Source organism: Stenella coeruleoalba, assembly GCF_951394435.1.
Source record: "Stenella coeruleoalba genome assembly, chromosome: 19".
In the NCBI taxonomy this organism is placed as follows: Eukaryota; Metazoa; Chordata; class Mammalia; order Artiodactyla; family Delphinidae; genus Stenella; species Stenella coeruleoalba.
Window position 1 is genome coordinate 14,533,519 of NC_137165.1, and position 20,704 is coordinate 14,554,222.

At 53.3% G+C, this 20,704-nt stretch overlaps 1 protein-coding gene across 2 annotated transcripts in view; it reads right to left on the reverse strand.

Annotated features, from left to right (window-relative positions):
* ABR (ABR activator of RhoGEF and GTPase) overlaps nt 1–20,704 on the reverse strand; it is a 180,102-nt gene that overhangs the window by 44,955 nt on the left and 114,443 nt on the right. For both annotated transcript variants that reach the window (XM_079905368.1, XM_079905369.1), the window contains 8 exons: nt 16,655–16,762; nt 13,850–13,910; nt 8,991–9,043; nt 8,264–8,404; nt 6,485–6,606; nt 4,388–4,553; nt 616–738; nt 175–250 (listed from right to left, as the gene is read on the reverse strand). In XM_079905368.1, coding sequence (XP_079761494.1) covers nt 175–250; nt 616–738; nt 4,388–4,553; nt 6,485–6,606; nt 8,264–8,404; nt 8,991–9,043; nt 13,850–13,910; nt 16,655–16,762 — 850 coding nt within the window. The remainder of the gene's footprint in view (nt 1–174; nt 251–615; nt 739–4,387; nt 4,554–6,484; nt 6,607–8,263; nt 8,405–8,990; nt 9,044–13,849; nt 13,911–16,654; nt 16,763–20,704) is intronic.

Consider the following 20,704-nt stretch of genomic DNA (forward strand, 5'->3'; position numbering starts at 1 on the left):
AGGGGTAAGAATTGGAGGGTCTAACTAGAGGGGTTCACGAATGTGTGTACGAGACAACAAGAGCAAGAGACAGAGAGCTGGACAGCCCTGGGCTTTGGGTCAGTCCTATTGCTAATTCATCGTATGCCTTAAGCAAATCACCATCAGGGTAGCGTAGTTGGGGCAGGGTTTTACCTTTCTTCTGTAGTTTCTGAATTGCTTCTCTCCACTCTGACCTCTCATAGTCTGAGGACAGTAGGAACAGGTAGCTCTGTAGAAAGGAGAAGAGAATTCAGTGGGATGACCAGAGTCAGGCCAAGGACATTTCTGGATCCTGGGGCCCACAGTGAAGCTCCGTTACCCAGGTACCCCTACGCTTGGAGAAGGGCAGCTAGGAGGAAGGCCTTCCTCCTAGGAAGCCTGGTGACAGGAGTGGCAGTGCCAGTGATGGCCAGCAGAGGGCACTGGCTCCCCACCAGCGGGGAGAGGGAGTCCAGGGCTGGAGCCATGGCAGCCTCCTTGGGAATTGGGGGCCTGAGTCCCTGATTCCCACGGGTCAGGGCCAGGAGCTATAGAGAGTGGGCAGCCCTGGACCGAGGAAGGGAACTGTCTCTGTTCCGTCCCCACCCTTCTGACCTTTCCATTCCGATTGTGGATCCGAAATGGGATTGTGGGGGAATTGAGCAGCAGCAAGAACTCATTCTCAAACATCTTCTTTTTCAGGCGCTCGATGGCCCGGCTCTGTCCTTTGTTGGCTTTCTGCGGGGGACAGAGGGCACAGACGGTTCTCTTCACACTCAGACTCCACTTCTCACCCAGTAGCTCTATGTACAACATTCCCCTGTGTATTCATCATTTTTTTCCCTTTTCTATATTTTATGATGATTTGATGTCTTGGGGGGCCTAGCCAGCCACAGAGAAAACTGCTCCTCCCAGGATATGCTAAATCCTAAGCTAGTAAATGACTCCTCTGTGAGTGCATCTCTCGTGTGCAGACCAATCGATCTTGAGTCCACACCTCCAACCATCTCCTTTAACGAACTCACACACAATCCAATATTTCCTCTGCCCTAGATAACCCAGGGCAACTAGACACCACTACTCTAGCCCAGAGCCTGCTGCCTTATTCAAACTAGCCAGTCCTAAGTTGTTTCCTGTGGAAAACACAATCCAGGCTCTGGGCCACGCACTCCCCACGCTCCTTCTGCCTCTTGACCGAACCTGGTGCTCTCCCATGTGGCACGCCCCCTTCTCTTGGAAACTATAAGTAATAAAATAAATATAAGTAATAAAAATCTTCCAGTGGCATCAGCATCTCTGAGTTGTCACTCATTCATCTCCATAAATTAGATCCCGGGTACCGCTGAGACACCCTGCTTAAAAACTGCAGACACCTTTCAGCATAAAGACCCCACCTCTGGCCTCCCACACGGGGCCTCCCCTGGCTGGGTTCCAGCTTCCACGCCCAGCCGATGTCCCGTCACTCGCCCCCTGCACCCTCCACCCCAGCATCACGCTATTATTATCCCTGTTCTCTAACAAGCTGTCCCCCCTCTCAGCCAGTGTTCCCTTCTCCAGTTTTTCAAGTTTATATTTTATAAAGGATCCCTTTCCTTTTATTAACTGCTATCATGTTTCATATCTCTGTTCCAACGCCGTCCTCAAGCTCCACGGTTAGAATGCACCTCTGAAGCACTTTTTTTTACCCACTAGACTGGCAAAATTGTGACAATTGCTCACAGCTGGTGCTGTGACAGTGTGGGGGAACAGTGACTGTGACACAATGCTGGGGAGAACATGATCGGATGCAAACTTTTCAGAGGTAAATCTGGTAATGAAATGCACAAGCCCTCTGCCCCAGACATCCCACTTGTAGGGAATCTACCGGAGGGAAATATGAGTGCAGACTAAAGAACGAGAAACAAGCTGAAGACTCAAATACGTTGTCATGTAGTCGAGCAACAGAAGAGGATGCAGCTGTTACAAAGGATCTGATAGGGCTTCCCTGGTGGCGCAGTGGTTGAGAGTCCGCCTGCCAATGCAGGGGACATGGGTTCGTGCCCCGGTCCGAGAAGATCCCACATGCCGCGGAGCGACTGGGACCGTGAGCCATGGCCGCTGAGCCTGCGCATCCGGAGCCTGTGCTCCGCAACGGGAGAGGCCACAGCAGTGAGAGGCCCGCGTACCGAAAAAAAAAAAAAGGATCTGATAGATTAAATTGCAAAACAGCACGTGTAGTCTAATCTCATTAAAAAATACATACACACACACACACACACACACACACGTATAAGCATAGAAGAGTCTAGAAGAATACACCTCAAACTGGTGATAATGGTGGGGTGATGATAATCAGTTCTACTCTATACACTTTGATATTGTGAGCATTTCTTGTTATAATAAGCTAGTGTTACATTGGTAATTAGAAAAAAAATTGTGTTTAAAAAATACTATTGGGCTTCCCTGGTGGCGCAGTGGTTGAGAGTCCGCCTGCCGATGCAGGGGACGCGGGTTTGTGCCCCGGTCCGGGAGGATCCCACGTGCCACGGAGCGGCTGGGCCCGTGAGCCATGGCTGCTGAGCCTGCGCGTCCGGAGCCTGTGCTCCACAACGGGAGAGGCCACAACAGTGAGAGGCCTGCGTACCGCAAAAAAAAAAAAAAAAAAAAAAAATACTATTAAAGAATAAATTGCTGCTTCTTTTGTGACTCAGAGAACAACACTGTGCCTCTCCAGTGACTCTTATCACGTTGTGTCACATGCTGTGGTCACACACAGGGATGTCTTCATTCTCCACTGGATACGGAGGTCTGTGAGGCATCTGGCACACCCCTGCAGCCAGCAGCCAGTAGAGGTGTGTAAGCATGGATTCAACTAAGCAGAAGGCCATGTCTGCACACCCGGGGAAGGACAGAGGGCACAAAGCCTGCTGCTCCCAGGACCAGGTGAGAAACATGCATGCAGGATGCCCCTGAAGTGGGGATGCTGGACAGAGCCTGATGGGGAAACAGGCTCCACCGAGGCAGGGTAAGCCTGGCTGTTCAGGAGGAGGACACCTGTGCTTGTCAGGGGGCTCCCTCTGGGCAGATGCACCCGCAGTCTGACCCTCAGCCCTAGGACATTCCCCTGAACCAAACCTCCCTGGGGTTTCTACTATGGTCTTCCTCTCCGCTGTTCAAAGAGAGATGCCTGGGTTTAAAGACTCCTTAGAGGCCATTTGGTCATGTATTTCTCAACAACTGTTCCCAAAGCACCTATTTATTACGTGCTGAGTACTAGGGCATAGGACTGGAGCAAACAGCCCCCTCACTAGAGCTGAAATTCTAGTGGGGAAAAGAGAAAGCAGAGCGTGCAACTTTCATTCAGTACCAACAAAGCAAAGCAAAGAGGTAAACGTCTGGAACCAGGAAGCTGGGCACCCAACCTAGACTGTAGCGGGCAGACATCAGGGAAGGGTCATCAGGTGAGGTTAGGCCTAAGGCCGAGCCTGGATGGGTGAAGAGGAGAGACCAGGCCAACCAACCAAGCCCCTCCACGCTCTTCCTTCCATTCATGCGTAAGGCTCTGCCTGTAAGGTGCTTCCCTCTAGCCACTGTTTTCAAATACGTGAATTTAAGGCTATCCATTGTCCTCTAAAGAGCACTTTGGCTACATCCCATGGGTTTTGACATGGAGTGCTCTCATTTTCAAGCAGGTCTAAACAGTTTGCAGTTTCCATTTTGATTTCCTCTTTATCTTGAAAGTTTTAACTTCCCAGGCATATATTTAACTATATTCTAGCTGTTAATTTCTAATTTTACTGCACTGTAGTTTGTGAACATGACCAGTACACTATCATTTTTTCTTTTCAATTTGAGATTTCCTATGCAGCCTAATACACGATAAATGTCTGTGAATGTTCCATGTGTGTTTGACAGAATCTCAGTTCTCTGTCAGGACACAAGCTTCTGTGCATTTTTAGATCAAGTGATATTCAAGGCTCCCTCTGTTATTTATTTGCCAACTTGATCTGTCCGTTTCTGAGGGGCCTCCCAGGCCCTTTCTCTTGCATACATCTTGCTTTTCCTTAAGAAGGACTTTTTCTTCTCTTGCTTTCCTATTCTGCAGTGTTTGGCATACACTGTTCCCCAGGAAACGTCCCATAATTAACCCCACTGCATTCTGAGCACTGACTCCTCCTTGGCCCGCCCTCCATATGCTCTGTGCTAATGGTTAGAGTCTTTCCCTGGGCACATAAATGTATCTTGAAGACTATAAAGAAAGACCTCCCACTCTTACATCCTGCCTCCCTTGTCAGACTCCCAAACCTTACCACTTCCCCTCCCTCCACCTCCCTGGCACACCCAGTTCAAAGGGCCCCAATAAAAATGGCCTACTTCCCTGCCCCAGCTGAGGCCAGGCTCTGCTTACCTCCTTCTGGATTTCACTCTTAAGGGCAGAGATCTTCATTTTCATGTCCTCCAGCTCGTGGTCTGGGAAGGGGTGCACCTGGGGACTGGCCTCAGACTCCTCAGGGGATGGAAACACTAGGTCAGCCAGGGGGATGTACCATTTGCAGTCATATTGCTGGTGCTTCCTGCAAACAAGTCAGAGGGAGATGTGAGCCAGAGAGGAATTTGGATCTTCAGGCCTGAATTGCTGGAACCAAACACCACCTGAAAGGGATTTACTAAGAACTCATCACAGGCAAGAACGATCCCCCTCCTTGAGGAGCCTAATCAGGAAACACTCGTGGAATTATGAGAGTTGGGTTCTAGGGTCAGGCAGCAGTAAGGGCTCTGGACCTTGGGCCTGTCATTCTTCTGGTGATGTTCTTAAACAGCCCAAACCTCTAGGGTATGAGCAAGAGTGGTCTCATGCCTTCCTGTTCCCCATCCCACACTCTTCCTTCCCTTCTAGCCTGTCTATACTTAGCTTATATTCATTATCTTCTAGGCTAGAGATAGAATACAGACGCTATTTTGAATGCCAACTTTTATCAATAGAGGTCACATGGGATACTGAGTTGAGGATTATAAAGCCACATCCAAGGGACTTCCCTGGTGGCGCAGTGGTTAAGAATCCCCTGCCAATGCAGGGGACACGGGTTCGAGCCCTGATCCGGGAAGGTCCCACATGCCGTGGAACAACTAAGCCTGTGCGCCACAACTACTGAGCCTGCTCTCTAGAGCCCGTGAGCCACAGCTACTGAAGCCCGTGTGCCTAGAGCCCGTGCCCTGCAACAATAGAAGCCACCGCAATGGGAAGCCCACGCACCACAACAAAGAGTAGTCCCCACTCGCCGCAACTAGAGAGAGCCCGCACACAGCAATGAAGACCCAACGCAGCCAAAAATAAATAAATTAATTAATTTTTTAAAAAGGGAGTAAAAAAGAAGTAATCTCTGAGAATGTACCTTAAAAAAAAAAAAGCCACATCCAAGTCTAACGAGAAACGGTGCCATGGTCCACTAGTAACGTCTGCCTTGGGCAAAGGACTTAAGGCAGAGGTACGTATACTTACGACTGGGACCTCCGCTTTAGAATCATCTCAAATGTCATCTAGTTCCAGGGAGTCATCCCTTCTTTTGAAACTCATAATAACCTCTCCTTCTCTCACTTCCCCCAGGACTTGGGTTTGCACCTCCCTGCAACACTGAGCGTATGGCTTGTCTCCCCTGGCACACCGTAGATGATAAGGAAATACAGGTGGAAGGATGTGGGAGTGAATACTGAATAAGCTTTTCTGCTCATGACACAGGGACACCCATATCACTGGGTATAGTGACGGAGCTGGAAAGCAGCTTTCAAGTCAGATTAAGGTTCAAATCCCATCTCCTCCACTTCAGTTGTGCGACCTCGGGCAACTTATTTAACTTTATTCTAAGCCTTTTCTCTCATCTGTGAGATGGGGATAATAATACCTACTTTGTGGAGTCACTGGGGAGATTAGAAATAATATATTCAAAGCATTTGTCGTGGCACCTGGCATGGCATAACCACTCAATAAACGATACCGGCAGATTTAATGAATATTCACTGAATTGCAGTTAGCAAAAATTTAGAGATGTCTAATAAAAGGAGAATGCTTAAGTAAATTATGGCATATCCATTCGTAACATCACGCAGGAAAGTAAAATGATGATTATGAAGATTAGGCAGCAACAGGGAAAATGCTTATGACGTGAAATGGAAAAAGCAGAGCCCCAAATTGGGTATTCACTCTGATTACAAGTATACGAAGAAACATAAGAACATTTTAAAAAACTGGAAGGAAATACAGCAGCAGGAGACCGATGCTTATGTTCAGGTGGGTGACGGGGTTTTTTTTTTTTCTTCTGTAATCTGGCTGCGTTATCTTTACAATTAAAACCATGATTTATTTTTAGAAAAAGGCTATGAAGTAAAATAAAATTAATTAATATGTTTTTAAAAAGGGGAAAAAAAATGCAGACTGCCCCCGGTTGCTGAGGGGCTCCACAGCGGGCAGGGTCTAGCTGCACTCCAGCCCCCCATCCTGCACACTCACCCCGCCGATGTCTTCTTTAGCTTGGCGCACAGTAGGACGTCTGTGAAGAGGAAGACATGCCGCAGCTTCCGGGAGCCCTCCGACACTTCCACCAGGAAGCCGTCCTTCACCAGCTGCCGCGTCTGAGGGAGATGGTACACCCGCCCCCGCCTGGGAGTCAGCCCAGGGCCCAGCCTGCACCCATCCAGCTGTGGGGGTGAGGGTGGAGCTCCAGGGAGGGACCGTAGTGTCTGGTGGTTAAGAGCACTGGCTTTGGGGTCAGGGACATGGGCTTAAATCCAGACTCTGCCACTTCCTGGCTGTGATCTTGAGGGCAATTTCCCCGATTTCTCTAAGCCTCAGTCTTAGAAACTGTAAAATGGGGATAACGATATTTGCCCCGCAAGGTAGGAGTCATGGTGTATGTAGAACAGTTAGCACAGTGGCCGGCATGTAAGATGTGATCAACAAGCGGTAGCTTTCCACTTCCCTGCAGCTCTCAACAGCTCACACCTGGATGGACCCACCCTGGGTGATGAACACTCCCTCCCACCCCCACCATAAAACCCCCCTAACCCTGCCTAAGATGTTGATCTAGTTTCGGCTAAACCTCGACCCGCAGAACCACTCAGGCCCATTTACACCGTCTCTGACCCTGGACTTCCTTCCGTGGGGCCATCACAGTGTCCTGCGGAACCTGCAGCCGTCTCTAACCTGGGCTCTGGCTGGCCCAGAGCATTCTGCTCCAGGCATAACTTCCAGAGCCTCCTCCCTGCCGCCCTCAGAGCCAGCAGGCTGCTGTGGGGCTGCCGCTACCTGTCCCAGCCTTCCCCGTATTACGTGCCGCGTGACCTATATACGTTGCCCTATGTAGGTGAGTACCTAGAAAGTACACAACTAAAATGATCTGAAACTGGTCATGTTCCAGGGCCTCTGGAGCTCTTTCAGACATCCGCAGAGTCCAACAAACTGGGGACATTCCAGGGTTTGCAAACCAGGGCTGGGAGCTGCACCAGGAACAGCTCTCTGTACCCTATTAGTCACTCTCCAGAACGTGTCCCTCATTACTTCCCTCCCCAGGAGACACTGAAGGCTCGTAAATGTCACAAAAGGAGCATAAACCCAGCCAGCCTTCACTCCTACACGCCACTTAATTACCTCTCTTGGACAGGAAACCCCGTACGTGGGCCAGGCTGCTGACCCATGCAGGTAACTGTCCCTTTGATTCTTCACATTGCTTCCCCTCACTGAGGTGTCCCCACCCTTCCACCAAAAAGGGCCCCCAGGGAACTGGAGCTGCTAGCCACACCTAGGCGCCCACCTGGGACAGTCCAGCCACCTGGAAGCCTCAGTCATCTCTCCCTGACTCCACAAGCTCCCTCAGCCCGAGCCATTATCTTCCAGGGGACTCTGAGGACATCCTACTGCCCAGAGGGGGCTGTCTGCATTCAAGAACGAGATAGCCAGAGCCCTGGTCTGGGGGTCAGCACATGAGGCTCGCAGACAGATAACCCCAGCTAAAGAATCCAGTTCCGACACTTATAGTCGAGAGACCTCATGCAGGAGACCTGGAGAGACTCTCCGGGGCCCCGTTTCCTCTTCTGCTCCTGTGGACTATTGTGAAGGTTCATGAGATGCTGGACTTTAAGCTGTCAGTCCAGGACCTGAAGGCCTCTCCTTGGCTGGGAATGAGAGATCAGGGTTGGAGAGCCACAGAGCATTGGGCAGGGGTGCCCGAGCGGGGCAGGAGAGCAGGGACGGGCAACCTGGGTGCTGGGCTATGCTGGGTCCTGAGCTCACCTCCCCCTTGGGGGTTGTGACTGCAGTCCGGCGGGGGTCAATGTCCTCATTGATGCTGGACAGGAAGTTCTGGGAGATGCGGAGGGCATCCTGTAGCAGCGGGTAGTCTGGGTGGTCCACAGGTGTGTGCTTCAGCAGGTCCTGGGAAGGATGGGGTGGTGAGTTGCGGGGAGCGGTTCTGGGGCTTAGTGAGAAGACAGTGGGGAGAACTCTACCCTCACTGAAAGAATTCCGAGGGAGACACTAGGGACCCACACTCTAACCTGGTCATGCCTGCAAAATCTGAAATAAAAATTAGGGTCGGAGCAGCAGGGGTGAGGGCAGTGGTGCCGCTTTATTCCTGCTGCAGTCATTACTCTTTCCCCGGGCAGCACAGGCCAGGTGGAGTCTCGTGTCACCAAGCAGCTGGGAGAGACACCCCGCTACTCACCCCACAGCTGCTCCAAGGACACTCGAGACCATCAGTCAAGGGATCGGGAGGCCGGAAGTGCCTGCCTCCTGGGGAGCATCTGGCCCAAAATCAAGCTTAGTAGCCAAGCTACTTTTAGGCCCTGGACCCATCGGCATGGTCACCACAGGCCAGGCAGGTGCAGTCAGGGCCCAGCGACCCTCTGCCCAACTCCCCAGATGGGCTGTTCTCAGCGACTCCAGTGCCCGCCCACCCTGAGTTCAGTCTCCCATCCAACTCTTAAGCCCTCTCAGGCCATTCAGCGGGGTATACACTCACGTGTAGGACAAGGGTGCTCCTGGTTACTCGGTCAATGGGCTTGTAGAGTAGAGCTGTTGGGGGCAGGGAGAAAGGAGACAGGTCAGATGAAATACAGGGAGCAGCCTGAGACCTTAGGGGGCAGCCTCATGCCCCCGCCCGCCTCCCTCCCTTGCATGGACACCCACTTACAGAAGGCCAAAGTGGGTTCCATGGTAACCCACACCTCCATTTTCACCCCAGGCAGGCCAGATAACACCAAAAGGGGGACACACAGCTCTGGTGGCCCGGGTCCCCTCCCACCTGACTCCTCATCTCCTCTCCCACCAGATGTGACTTCTTCGAGGGCTGTGCATCCCCCAGGCCCGTCCTGGCTTGCCCAGGCTCAATGCAGACACAGATGCTCCTCTGTACCCTCCACGATGAATCACACAGCCTTACCCCCTAGAGCTCCAGGACTCTGGGGGTCACACCCGGGACCCCAGAATGCAGGAAGGAGACACTGTTTTTCCAGGGAGGGCGGTGTCCCTGTGCCCCATCATTCTCATATCCCTCTGGTCCAAGGCCTGGCACCGCCAGCTGGGAACAGCATGCATCGTTCTGACCCACACGGTTGACCTCATCTCCATGAGGAAGACCCCTCTCCATGCCCTCAACCCCCTCCTGGCTGAGGGCCAAGGAGGCATGCCCAACCTCCACAGAAAGGCTCTGCTCTCAAGCTAGTGGCAGCTGGGGGGCAAAGATTTCCTAAAGGAATTCAGGTGGGGCTTCGAGTATGAGAGCCCCTGAAGAGGCTGGGAAAATGCAAGCTCATCGGGGCCCCCACTGGCCACACCCCTCGGTGACCAGGACACCAAATGAGGATTGCTGGGATTCAGCAGGGACAGGTGGCGGCGGCAGCTGGCCCACTGACACTTCCAAACAAGGCTCCTGCAAGCAGCTGTGCCCGGCCCCTCCCAGCCTGGGGGGTTCAGCTCCGGTCCTGCACCTGGACACCTCTGTCCATGAGGTCATGACCTTTGTCCTCCTGCCGTGGGAGCAGTAAGAGGCAGGATGCTGGTCTGGGGAGGAGGACCCCAGAGTGGGTGTCCCATGGGACCAGGCCGTGACAGGTCCCAGAGCTGACATTCATGGCCCAGCCAGCCCCCAAACCAGAGAGTTCCCCAAAGCCCTAGATATAAATACCCTGCGCGTTGCTAAATGGACACTTTGGGGAATAATGTGCTGGCTACGGAGAAGATGCAGTCTCAGTGGTGTGCCTCGAGCCTCATCTGTTGGCTTTGCCTGGCTGCCCGTTAGAATCACTAGGGAACTCTTAAAAGATTCAGATGCCTGTTTCCCCCTCTCCCATCAACTAAACAGCAGGCTCTGATGGGCAGAACCCAGGCATCACCATTTTAAAAAATCTCCTGTGCCGATTCTGATATGTCAGAATGGTTGAAAACCACTGCTTTGTGCAAACACATCTCCCGTGATTTATTTGCAGCCCTTTCTTAATTAAGCAATTTCTAGAGCCCCTCCCCGTGGGCTATGGGAGCTAGAATGGACAGGACCAGGCTTGGGGTATCTTGGGACAGTGAGGGTACAGCCCAGTTACCAGCCCAGGAGGGGACCAGTTCTGAGGCTGTCTAGGATACCCACCTGTGGCTCAGCCCATCTGCAGGGGGGAAAAAAATCACTCCCTGAGAACCCCAGAGACCCAGAGAAAGTGCAAGCTCAGCAGACACCTGCCAGGGTGGGCCCTCGAGTTCCCGTCCAGGGAAAGCTGATACTACAGTGTCAGCTCCCTCTGCCCCGCTGTCAGGTCCCAGGAGGAAGAGGTTTCTGACTAAGCTCAGAGGTCTGCACAAATGGTGGATTGGGTTTCAGACGGGTTATTAATATGCCTAGAGTCACCTCAAGAGTCCACTTGATTGTGGCCGTGGAATGAGTCCTAATGCATCAGCCCCAGGTGGTGGAGGGGCAGGTGGGAGGAAGGGTGGGGAGAGGCAAGTGCAGGGAGAGGGCCCTGGGGCCACGGTCAGATATGGAAGGAACCAGTGCGGCCCTGACGTTCATGCTCTCCACGGCACCTGCACACCTGCTTCCCCTGAGAATGCAGGGTGAAGAGCCCACCTTTCCCACCTCACCTGCTCCACGGCTCCAGCAGGCTGGCCTGCTTCCTGCCTCTGCTTCACCCACTCTTGCCCCTCCTCACCATGGGGTTCCTGTCTCTGGGACAGACACCATTCACCAAGTTGCAATGCCTGTCTCTCCCCCTCCTCCAGAAAGCCTCCCCTAACCAGGATTTTCACAAGCAACACTCACAGCGCCTAAAAGTCCAACCATGACATGTGCGAGCTGGCCTCTCTCTAGCTTGCTGAGTACTTACTCTGTGTCCAATGGCACTGTTTTACGTGCGTTATTTCCTTTAATTAAAAAGGGAAGCAATTATCACTAGCCCCATTTTACAGATGCAGAAACTTCTCGAAAGCACAGAGAAATTATGTAACTTGCTCACAGTCACAAAGCTGTAAGGGACAGCTGGGTTTTGAATCTACGCATGGTCTACCCGTGCTCCTATCTTTGAGATGTCCCCTTCCGTAGGGGACGCAGCACCTGCCAAAGCTCGGTGGCCCTCGGGAGGATTCTGGGAAAGATTCACCGGGAAGGAGTGGATGAGCGGGCCTCTCTTGTTGCCAAGGTGAGCCCCCTTCTTAGGAGCCTGGGTCACACGCGGCTTTCCTTGCACCTCCACTGTGTGTGGCCCTGGAGCCCTGCAGACTGGGCGCTCGGCACACAACCGCTAAGGCAGACACCTGCAGAGTGAGCCCCAAGTGGCACAGCCTCCCTGATACCGCACAACCAGCACCCCTTGGAGGGGCTGAGAAGAGTCAAACAGCGTGGTCAGCAAGGGCTCCTTCACTCCTGACCCCTCACTTGAAAGCTGACTTTGCTGCAGGGACCAAAGAAACCCTGAACTCCAGGTCCCAGGCCTGTTTCACTAAAACTAAGCTTCTTTCGGGGGAAGAAAGAGGAAGCAAAGGGCCGACCGTTTCCTCTTTAGGGAGACTGATTGGAGACTTGACCAACTCCTAGGCCTGACCAAAAAGGGCATTTTCCCCTCAGATCTAGGACCACGCCAGTTTCAAGCCTGTCAGAATCTCAGCCGAGGGGCGGGGACCCAGGTCAGCTTCTGCCTGTGACTACAGCTGTCCTGCTGGGACAGCTGGAGAGGGGCGACCTCAGGGGCTATCTCCATCACGAGCAGTCTTCAATGCAGGACAGCCCGAGAAGGTGAGGGGCAGCTGATCGTGCACAGCGGCCTCCGGGAAGAGCCCGAGAAACCTCAGCGTCGCTCCTCCAGCATGCTGCCACCCCCCTCTGTTCAGCCTTCAACAAGGAGCTCCGGGTTACCACGGAGATATGAGAGCAAAGTGACTGAGAGGGGTGCAGAGACACAACGCCTGGTGGGAGAGAAGAAGGTCCTGAAACCAGCTGCCTGCCACAGGAGCCCAGAGCAGCTGGCCTGGGGCAACATTTGAGCCTTATGCCCCTGCCAGAGGCAGCGGGGCTCATCCCTAAGGTACCTCTGGCCTCGGAAGGCGGGGCCCACTAGCTTCCGGACACTTCCTTGCCTAGATCTGTGCCAGCCTCCTCTGAGCAAGAGCCTGGCTGACTGCACACACCTGTCCCAGGACCTCCTCCCTGAGGGAGCTGCGAAGATGATGCTCTGTCCGTCCCCGCTATTGTATGGTGGGTGTGTGACCTTCACAAAGCAGCAGCCGGCCACGCCCCCCTCTCCCACCAGCACTCACGGCCAAGACCTCAGCTCAAGGGTCTCCAGTGGCTAGAAACGAGCCCCCTGGGAGCAATCCAATTCCTTCCTGCTCCCCTGCCATTCAGAGAGGAGAGAGCTAAGGCGGTGTGTGCACTCCAGGCACACAATACCCTGGCCTCTCACGAAACAAAGAGACTCCCAACTTCTCCCTCCAGCCGGGGCTGGCGCCCTCCCGCTCCAAGGCACTGCCATCCAGACCATCTGTCACCCTCTGATTGCCCCTGCTGACCCCTCTCCAACCCCAGGGTGGCCACCCCTGCAGGCCCAGCCTTGTCACTTTCTCTCTGCAACAGCCTCTCCAGGAAGTTGCCCCCAGCCTCTGAAGCTGAGGCTCCCCACAGATCCTCGGGGTACCTGGACCCCTCTAGCCTGGTCCTCCCATTTCCAAGCCACCCTGCCCCGAGCGGCCCCCAGGCTCCAACTCCAGGCTGGAAGCTGGCTGGCGCGGGGTTAACACAGGTCCAGCCACTTGTCCCCCCTCCCTGCCCTGCTGCCCCCCAAACCTTGATGGCCACATTTCAGCCCACTCCAGCCAGCCCCCAGAGGTGGGAAGACACACCACCTCTCGGGAGAGGGGGCCTGGGTTACCATAGGTGCAGTTACAGCAGAAGCGAATGATGAGGAGAATTTCCATGGCAGCCTCCGTCCCCGCGGCAGGAGCGGGCGGCCATCGCTCCCGGCTCCCCAGCTCCCATCAGCGGCCCGGCCACTCAGCCACCTTCCCGGCTGCTGCTGCACAGCCTCCAGAATCAAGCAGCCGCTTCTGAGTGCTCTTCTAGCAAGGGGGAGGGGAGGGGAGGGGAGGGCTGCGTGCGTGGAGGGGGGAGGAGGGGGGGAGTGAGCCGCCTGCTGGCATCCTAGGGAGGAGCACGTTTGTAGCTGGCCAGCTGCCTGGGGACGGAGGCTGGATGCCTCGCGTGCACACGCTCACACACACACACACACGCATGCTCCCACACACACGCGCATGCACGCGCACGCACACACACAAGCCGGGCACCATAGTCCACAAAGCCAGACAAAGGAAGGTGACTGTTATCCAAGCCATTCCCCAAAGTACCTTCCATAGTGACTGACGTGTGGCTGTCCTTGGAGTCCTTGGGACCTTTCACTTTCAGTTCCTGCCAAACAGAGGAGAGGAATCACTACCTGGCCTGTCCCCTGAGCCTCCCCATCCCCCATCGTGAGCAACGCAGGAAGCAGGGCTCTGAAACCCAGGGGTGCAAATAGGAGAAGAGACACAAAGACTAACACGTGCAGGCCTCCCTCTGCCTCTCCGCTTATGAGCCCCTGGGCCACACCCATCATCTCCTGGAGCCTCGGGGGTCCCCTGAAGCCCCTCCCCAGCAGCTCAGAGGGCCTTCCAGAGGAGGCCCACACCCTCCTCCGCCCCGCAGCAGCGGCCACTACTTGGAGGTCTGTACACGCCAGCCCAGGGCCAACAGGCTTTTAGTGGACAAGCTACCAGGGCACCAGCTGCTCCTTGGGCGTGAGCAGCCCTTGAGGTAGGAGTGGAGGGCCCCACACACCTGCACAGGGGGAAGCACGGAGGGGCAGGCAGTCCGAGCGTATTGAAAGGGACTCACCCAGCCACCGGCCCCACCCGCACTCCCCACCCACCATGTCTGGGCTGGGCGTCAGAGAGGAAACTTCAAGGAAGGAAGAGGCAACACCCCTCCTGGATCCCGTGCAAAGTGACAGGGAGTGAGTGCCGGAAACAGACCCCAGGGATAGCTTATCTGATCCTAACCTCTTTCACCTGCCTTTAGAGTCAGAGGTTCCAGCTCTAGCCCTTGCCACTGGACCAGCGTGGCCTGTAATTGGAGCTGTAATGCAATCCTCACTTGGAAGACTGAGTGCATGGTTGGCGGGGGGCGGGGGGCGGGGGGGGGTGTTCCCAGGGGACGTGTCAGCAGGAAGGTGGGGACGAGGTGAGGCCAAGGTCAGGTACCAGGTGATGTTGCCTGCTCTGCCTGGGAGGCAATGCCCAGGCAGCGGGGGCTCCACACTTCCTACTCCTGCCTCAAGCTGTTTCTAGACAGAGAAAACCCCCAGGGACTGAGCCTGGGGTGTGGGGCTGGGGAAAAGGGAGGTTACTCAGCTTCTCAAGGATGTGTCTGGATTCCCAGGTTTAGGGAATTTTTCTCCATGTCCCCTTCCAGGGCAGCCTAGAGGTATGAAATCGCTCTGCTGCAGAGGAGGAGGGCCTAATTGCAGTAATTAAGCGGCAGCAGCAGTGGGAAGTGACAGCGTCTGCGCATGAGTCAGGGTGAGAAGCCACTGGCAGCAGGCCATGGGCCTCGCTCTGCCCTTGGGGCCAGCTGGCTATGAGAGGGGCTTGGGGAAGAGCGCAGGGGTTTCTGCCAACCATGGAGAACAGGCAGTCAGCCCAGGCTAAGAGGAGAACCCCCTGACCACTCTCTGGACCACACATGACCAGGGCACCCGGGCAGCCTCGGCAGGGTCACTCTGAACACAGATGGGAAACCCAGTTTGTTCCCAGGGAGGGCGGGGAGCCGTGAGAGGAACACCCTTTCTCCAGCCTCATTGCTCCACTTAGAGGGACCTTCCCACCCCTCACTCCACTCCGTCCTCCCAGGCAGAGGGTGACTCACCCGACCCCTGGGTTTGGGAGAAGAAACAGAGCTCAGCCCTCCTCTCTCTGCCCCCAGTAGATGTGTCTGAACGTGGAGGGGAAGTGTTAGCAAATCTAGTGTGGCTACAGGTCCGTGTCCACGTTTTTCCAATCCGGCTTTGACTAGTAATCAAGCTGACATTTCCATCTCCATCTGCCCTACTCTTGTACTGCCTCCCAGCTGATTCCAAACTTGGGTATGACCCTTATAACCCCAGTAGTTTCTCGAAAACTACCCTGCACCTCACCAACTTTTCCAGCAACAGAGCTGAGAGAGAAAGCAAAGGATTCAGAGGGGGCCAATAAGGCAGGACTTCCAAAACTGCAGAAGGAGCTCCCTTTCTTTGGAACCAGAGGTTCTCCTGCCCCAAGCTTGGAGCTGGGTGTTGTGATTGTAAAGCCAGTGGCCTGGGTGGGAGGGGTGGGGGGTGGGGGGTATCCCTGAGATCTTTTTGGCTCAAGGGGTGAGCTGGGCTGTGCTCCTGAGGAATCCTAGAGCCCTTCCCTGCCACTTCCTGGATAGAAGTGTCGGCGGCAGACAATGCCACATCTTTGCCCTGCGGAGGAGGGTGGTGGGAGGGCTGGGCTGCAGCCGCAGGGACAGGCATACTCCCAGCCAGAAGGTCTAGGGCTTCTTACCCACGTGGCCTTTGTCCGCTCTCTGTGGGACTGCAAGGATCTTAAAAGATCACCTAGTCCAGACTCCCTCAAATCTTCCCGATTATAAAAATCACCTGGGGAAGTCTGTTAACAATACAGACTCCTGGGCCCCACCCCAAACCTTCTGAATTGAAGCTCCAGGGAAGGTGCCTGAAGATCTGCATTTTAAACAGTGGCCCCTGGTGGTTCTTGTCCAGCAGGCTTGGGATAAGCTGGATCAATCCAGACACCTCATTCTACAGCAGAGGAAATAAGCCCAAGAGAAGGGAAGTGACTTGCTTAAGGTCACCACAGTGTGGGAGAATGCTGCCTTTTTAATTTCCTTTTTTGCTTCCCCTGTTCTAATGCAGAATAACCTAAAAGAGAATAACAAAATCATACATAAAGCGATATTCTTATGTTAAGAGGGAAAGTGTCGCGGGCAAGAAAGCAAATCAGGCTCAGTGTTACTCATCCGGGGAACCATCTTCCTCGCTGGCAAGCAGGGGAGGAGAGGCCCTAAGGCTAGAAGGCTCTGAGCAGCCCCCCAAACCCCGAGTCGTAGGGGTGGCTGTGTAGGGAGCTGCCCACCTCGGAGATCTTCTGGAATTGGTTGTTGGACTGGCTGCACTTCTCAGCTGTCTCCAGAGCGACTTTATAGTTATCCACAAACGCTTTGTACACGCCAAGCTGGCTGGCCTGCAGGGAGAAGAGAGAGAAGGGCAGGAGAGGGGTGGGGAGAGAGGATTAATGAATGGATGAAAGCATAACCAGAGCACCTGGAGCTCCCTTAGCACTCAGAACCTCTAACTCAGTCCGAGCGGCTAGCTGGGAGCAGAAGGAAAAGGCAGGGTGAACATACTATAGTACCCCTTTGAACTTGGTAGTTTCCATGGAAACTGGCTCAGCCAATAAGGTTAACAAGGGGGTATTGGGGGTTGGGGGGAGCAGGGTACGGCCTTTGTTGGCATGCCAAAGCTCAGTTCATTGCAGCATTTGGCTTTATTTAGCATCATCAAAGTCTCGCACGGTTTGAAGCCCCTTAATGCCTCACGCATCTTTCACATCCTGGAATTAGCTGAAGCAGGGGGAGACAGGGAGAGGGGTGGGCACATGTGGCCTGCTCAGTGCCCCACTCCCCATGCTCAGTGTGGGGAACTGTATTTAAAGGCACAGTCCCCACTTCCCTTGGCCTCCCTCGAGGTCCTTGTCCCCACCTCCTCAGCCTTCAAGGAGCCAGAGGTCCTTCCTCTCTACACATTGCATGTCGCTTTGAACCTAACACAAAGCTTTCCACAGCTTCGGACCACACAGAGCCTCGTCGCCTCCTTGGGGAGGCAGAACAGATGCCATCAGCCCTTTCTGCAAAAGGGGAAACCAAGGCTCGTTAATTCAATTCCGCAAATATTTATGGAAAGCCTTCTCTGTGCTCTGCACGTACATCTCCTCTTACCAGAGCAAAGGGTGGAAATTCTAATTAAACCACAATGAGATACTACTTCATACCCATCAACCTGGTCAAAATTTAAAAGTCTAATGATATTAAGGGTTGGAAAGAATGTAGGAAAATAGGAACTTTCCCAGATTGCTTGCGGGGGTGTAAGTTAGTATAATTATTTGGACAGTAATTTGTCAATAATTAATAAAGTTCAAAATATGCACAGCTTAGCCTACTACTTAGCAAATCCTCTTCTACAAACAGACCCCAGGGCTATGCTGTCCCGTACAGGAGCTACTTGCTACACGGGGATACTGAGCGCCTAAAATGTGACTAGTCCAAACTGAGATGTGCTGAGTGTAGAGTACACCCTGGGTTTCAAAGGCTTAGTATGAGAAAGAGAATGTAAATGATCTCATTAATTTCTTAATCTTGTTTACATGTTGAAATGATAATATTTTGACTCTGTTGGGCGAAATAAAATATATTCTTCACATTAATTTCACCTGTTTATTTTTACTCACTGTGACCACTAGAAAAGTTTAAGTTATATACGTGGCTCGCACTCTATTTCTACTGGAAAGCACTGCTCTAGAGAAACTTGAATATGTGTGTGCACAAGGAAATGTGAACAAGGGTATTTACCTGCCTCACTCTTTCTTTTGTGAAAAGACTGGAAACAAATGCCCACAAGGGGAACCCATACACACTGTGCAGTTAAAATAGATGAACTAGATCTTTGTGTAGCAACGTTGACAAGTTTCAAAATGAATGCTGATTGAATTGCAAAATATATGATACATACAGACACACTTATATACACTTTAAAAGTACATGCAATGCCATAAAAAGATATATATGCATAGCGAAAACACGAACTGCAGCCTAGAAGGCTACACACCAAATTCATGTCAGTAGCCGCTTCTAGGTTGAGAGGAAGGGCAAGAGGAAAGGGAGAGAGAGAGACTTCATTCTCATCTGTAACGCTTTATTTTCTTGATTGAAACGTCTTTCCATATATCTTCAGAGCTTAACATCTGTTATTTCTGGGAGGTGACTGCACCATTGTTTGCTACATTATTCTCTAGATTTTCTGGTTAAAATTTTTTCCAATGAAGTAGGAAGGACGTTCTACCCACCAAGGTACGAGGCGGGAAGTGGGCTGCCCCTGAGCCCTGCCCCGGATCGACTCTGCTTTCTGCAGAATCCCTGTGCTCCTCAAAGATCCGAAGAGGTGGGTGGGGGACCTGTAGCCACCCAGGGCAGAGACAGAACTCGAGGAAGCTGGCAGGTGGGGCGCAGGAAAGCCAGAGGGGAAAGTGAGAGCTAGGATGCTTGTGAAGAAGCCAGGGCCAGAGCCATGCAGGTCTCAGCCCCAGATGGGCCAGACTTTTCAGAAAGGAAAATCCCAGATGGGGAGGGGCGGGAAGGGATGGAGTTCGTTTCCTCTTCCAGAGGGAGCCCTGGCCCACTGGTGTCCCGCGCTACAGGGGATGTGCTAGCCAGTCACTTCCTAAACCAAAGTATCATTGCTATTCTTCTAAGTATGCACATTCCTTGTCCCCCTTCCCACAGAAGGATAAAGGCTGGGTGCTCAGGGTGGAACGCTACCCTCCTATCCCACTACAGAAGGGAGTAGCCGGAGGTGAGCCAGAAGCAGGAGCCACCTGGGCAGAAGGCCTGTGTGCAGGGGTCACTGGCCATCCCAGGCACTGCCATCTCCATGGAGCACCTTAGTCTGCAGGGCCCAAGGCCTGGCCTGCCAGGGCCATTAACTGGGAAGCGGAGGTTGCTTGGAAACAGCAGCTTGGCACTGGGGTGATCCCATAAAACAAATAACGGAGATGCTAATTCCCTTCTCTCGGTAATGGATAATCAAATACCCGGAGACCAGCTGAAAATAAACTGTCTCCAGATGCCTGGCCTGCCCGGCCTCCTCCCAAACCTGTAGCCCCAGGGGCTTCAGACATCAGTTCATGATGCAGGGGGAGGGAAGAGGGGGGTAGCAAATTCATAGCCAGGCCAGTGAAGCTCAGACCAGAATGGGGAAGCCTGGTGACAGCAGGGTCCAAGTGACAAAGATAAACTGGGACAGCCTTTCCACTATGCTCCAGGCTACTCACTCCTACCACCGCCCCCCCCCCCCGCCCCCGCCACCGGGGTTTGCTCTCTTCTGCCCTCCTGAGGGCTGAGGAGAGGCTGCCCACCAAGCCAATCAGCTCAGGCTCCTGGACCAGGCGGGCAGTGATGACTGGGTGCTCATCATCCCTGAACTGGGGCCAGCACTCTGGGGCTGACAGAACCAGAAGTGTGGAGTTCCCTGGCAACAACGCCTTTCAGGGGTGCTTCTTCCTAATAATAATAATAATAGCGGTAATAATAGTAATAACAGTAATGATAATGGCTAACTACGGAGTATTTACTTATTTACTATATTCCAAGTCCTGTTCCAAGAACTTTTCAGGTATTAACTCACTCAGTCCTCACAACAACCCAGTAAAGTAAACACCATCATTATCCCCGTTTTTACAGATGAGGAAGCTGAGTCAGGAGAAGTTGGGTAAGTTGCCCAGTGTCACAAGTTTAACCTGTGGCAGAACCCGGATTCAAACCCAGCTGCGACCTGGCTCTAGAAACTGTGCTCATCTCTGTAACACTGCTGTCCCTCAGGACACAGACCTCAGGTCCTGTGATGTCTCCTCAATGCCTTTCCAACTTCTCCCTGGTCCCAGGGGTCAAGGACACGGTGCGCTCATTCACCCATTCATTCACTCACTCACTCGCTCATTCATGTATTGATCACTGGGCTGGTTCTGGGGGTCCAAATTGAAGAAAATACAGTCTGTCCTCCTGGAGCTTATGGTTCTGGGGAGTCAGGCAGTTTAGTGTTCACGGAGTGGGTACGCATAGGGGCTGCATTTCAGAGGCTGTGGAAGGCTTCTCCACGGAGGTCATTTCTAAATTGGAAACTGACCAGAGAAGCCAGATAAGACAGAGAAGGACATTTCAGGCTAGAGCGCAAGTACAGAGAGGTCAAGCGCACCTGCAGCGTGAACTGAGACCAGAAGGTTCAGCGTCGGGGGCGCAGAGGGGGTTGCTGAGGCCAGCAGCAGAGGGTCTCATAAGCCACTCCTCGGAGCCTGGCCTTTATCCAAATCCCTGAGCAGGGGGGACTTGAGGTCCGGTCAGGAGTTTAGAAAACG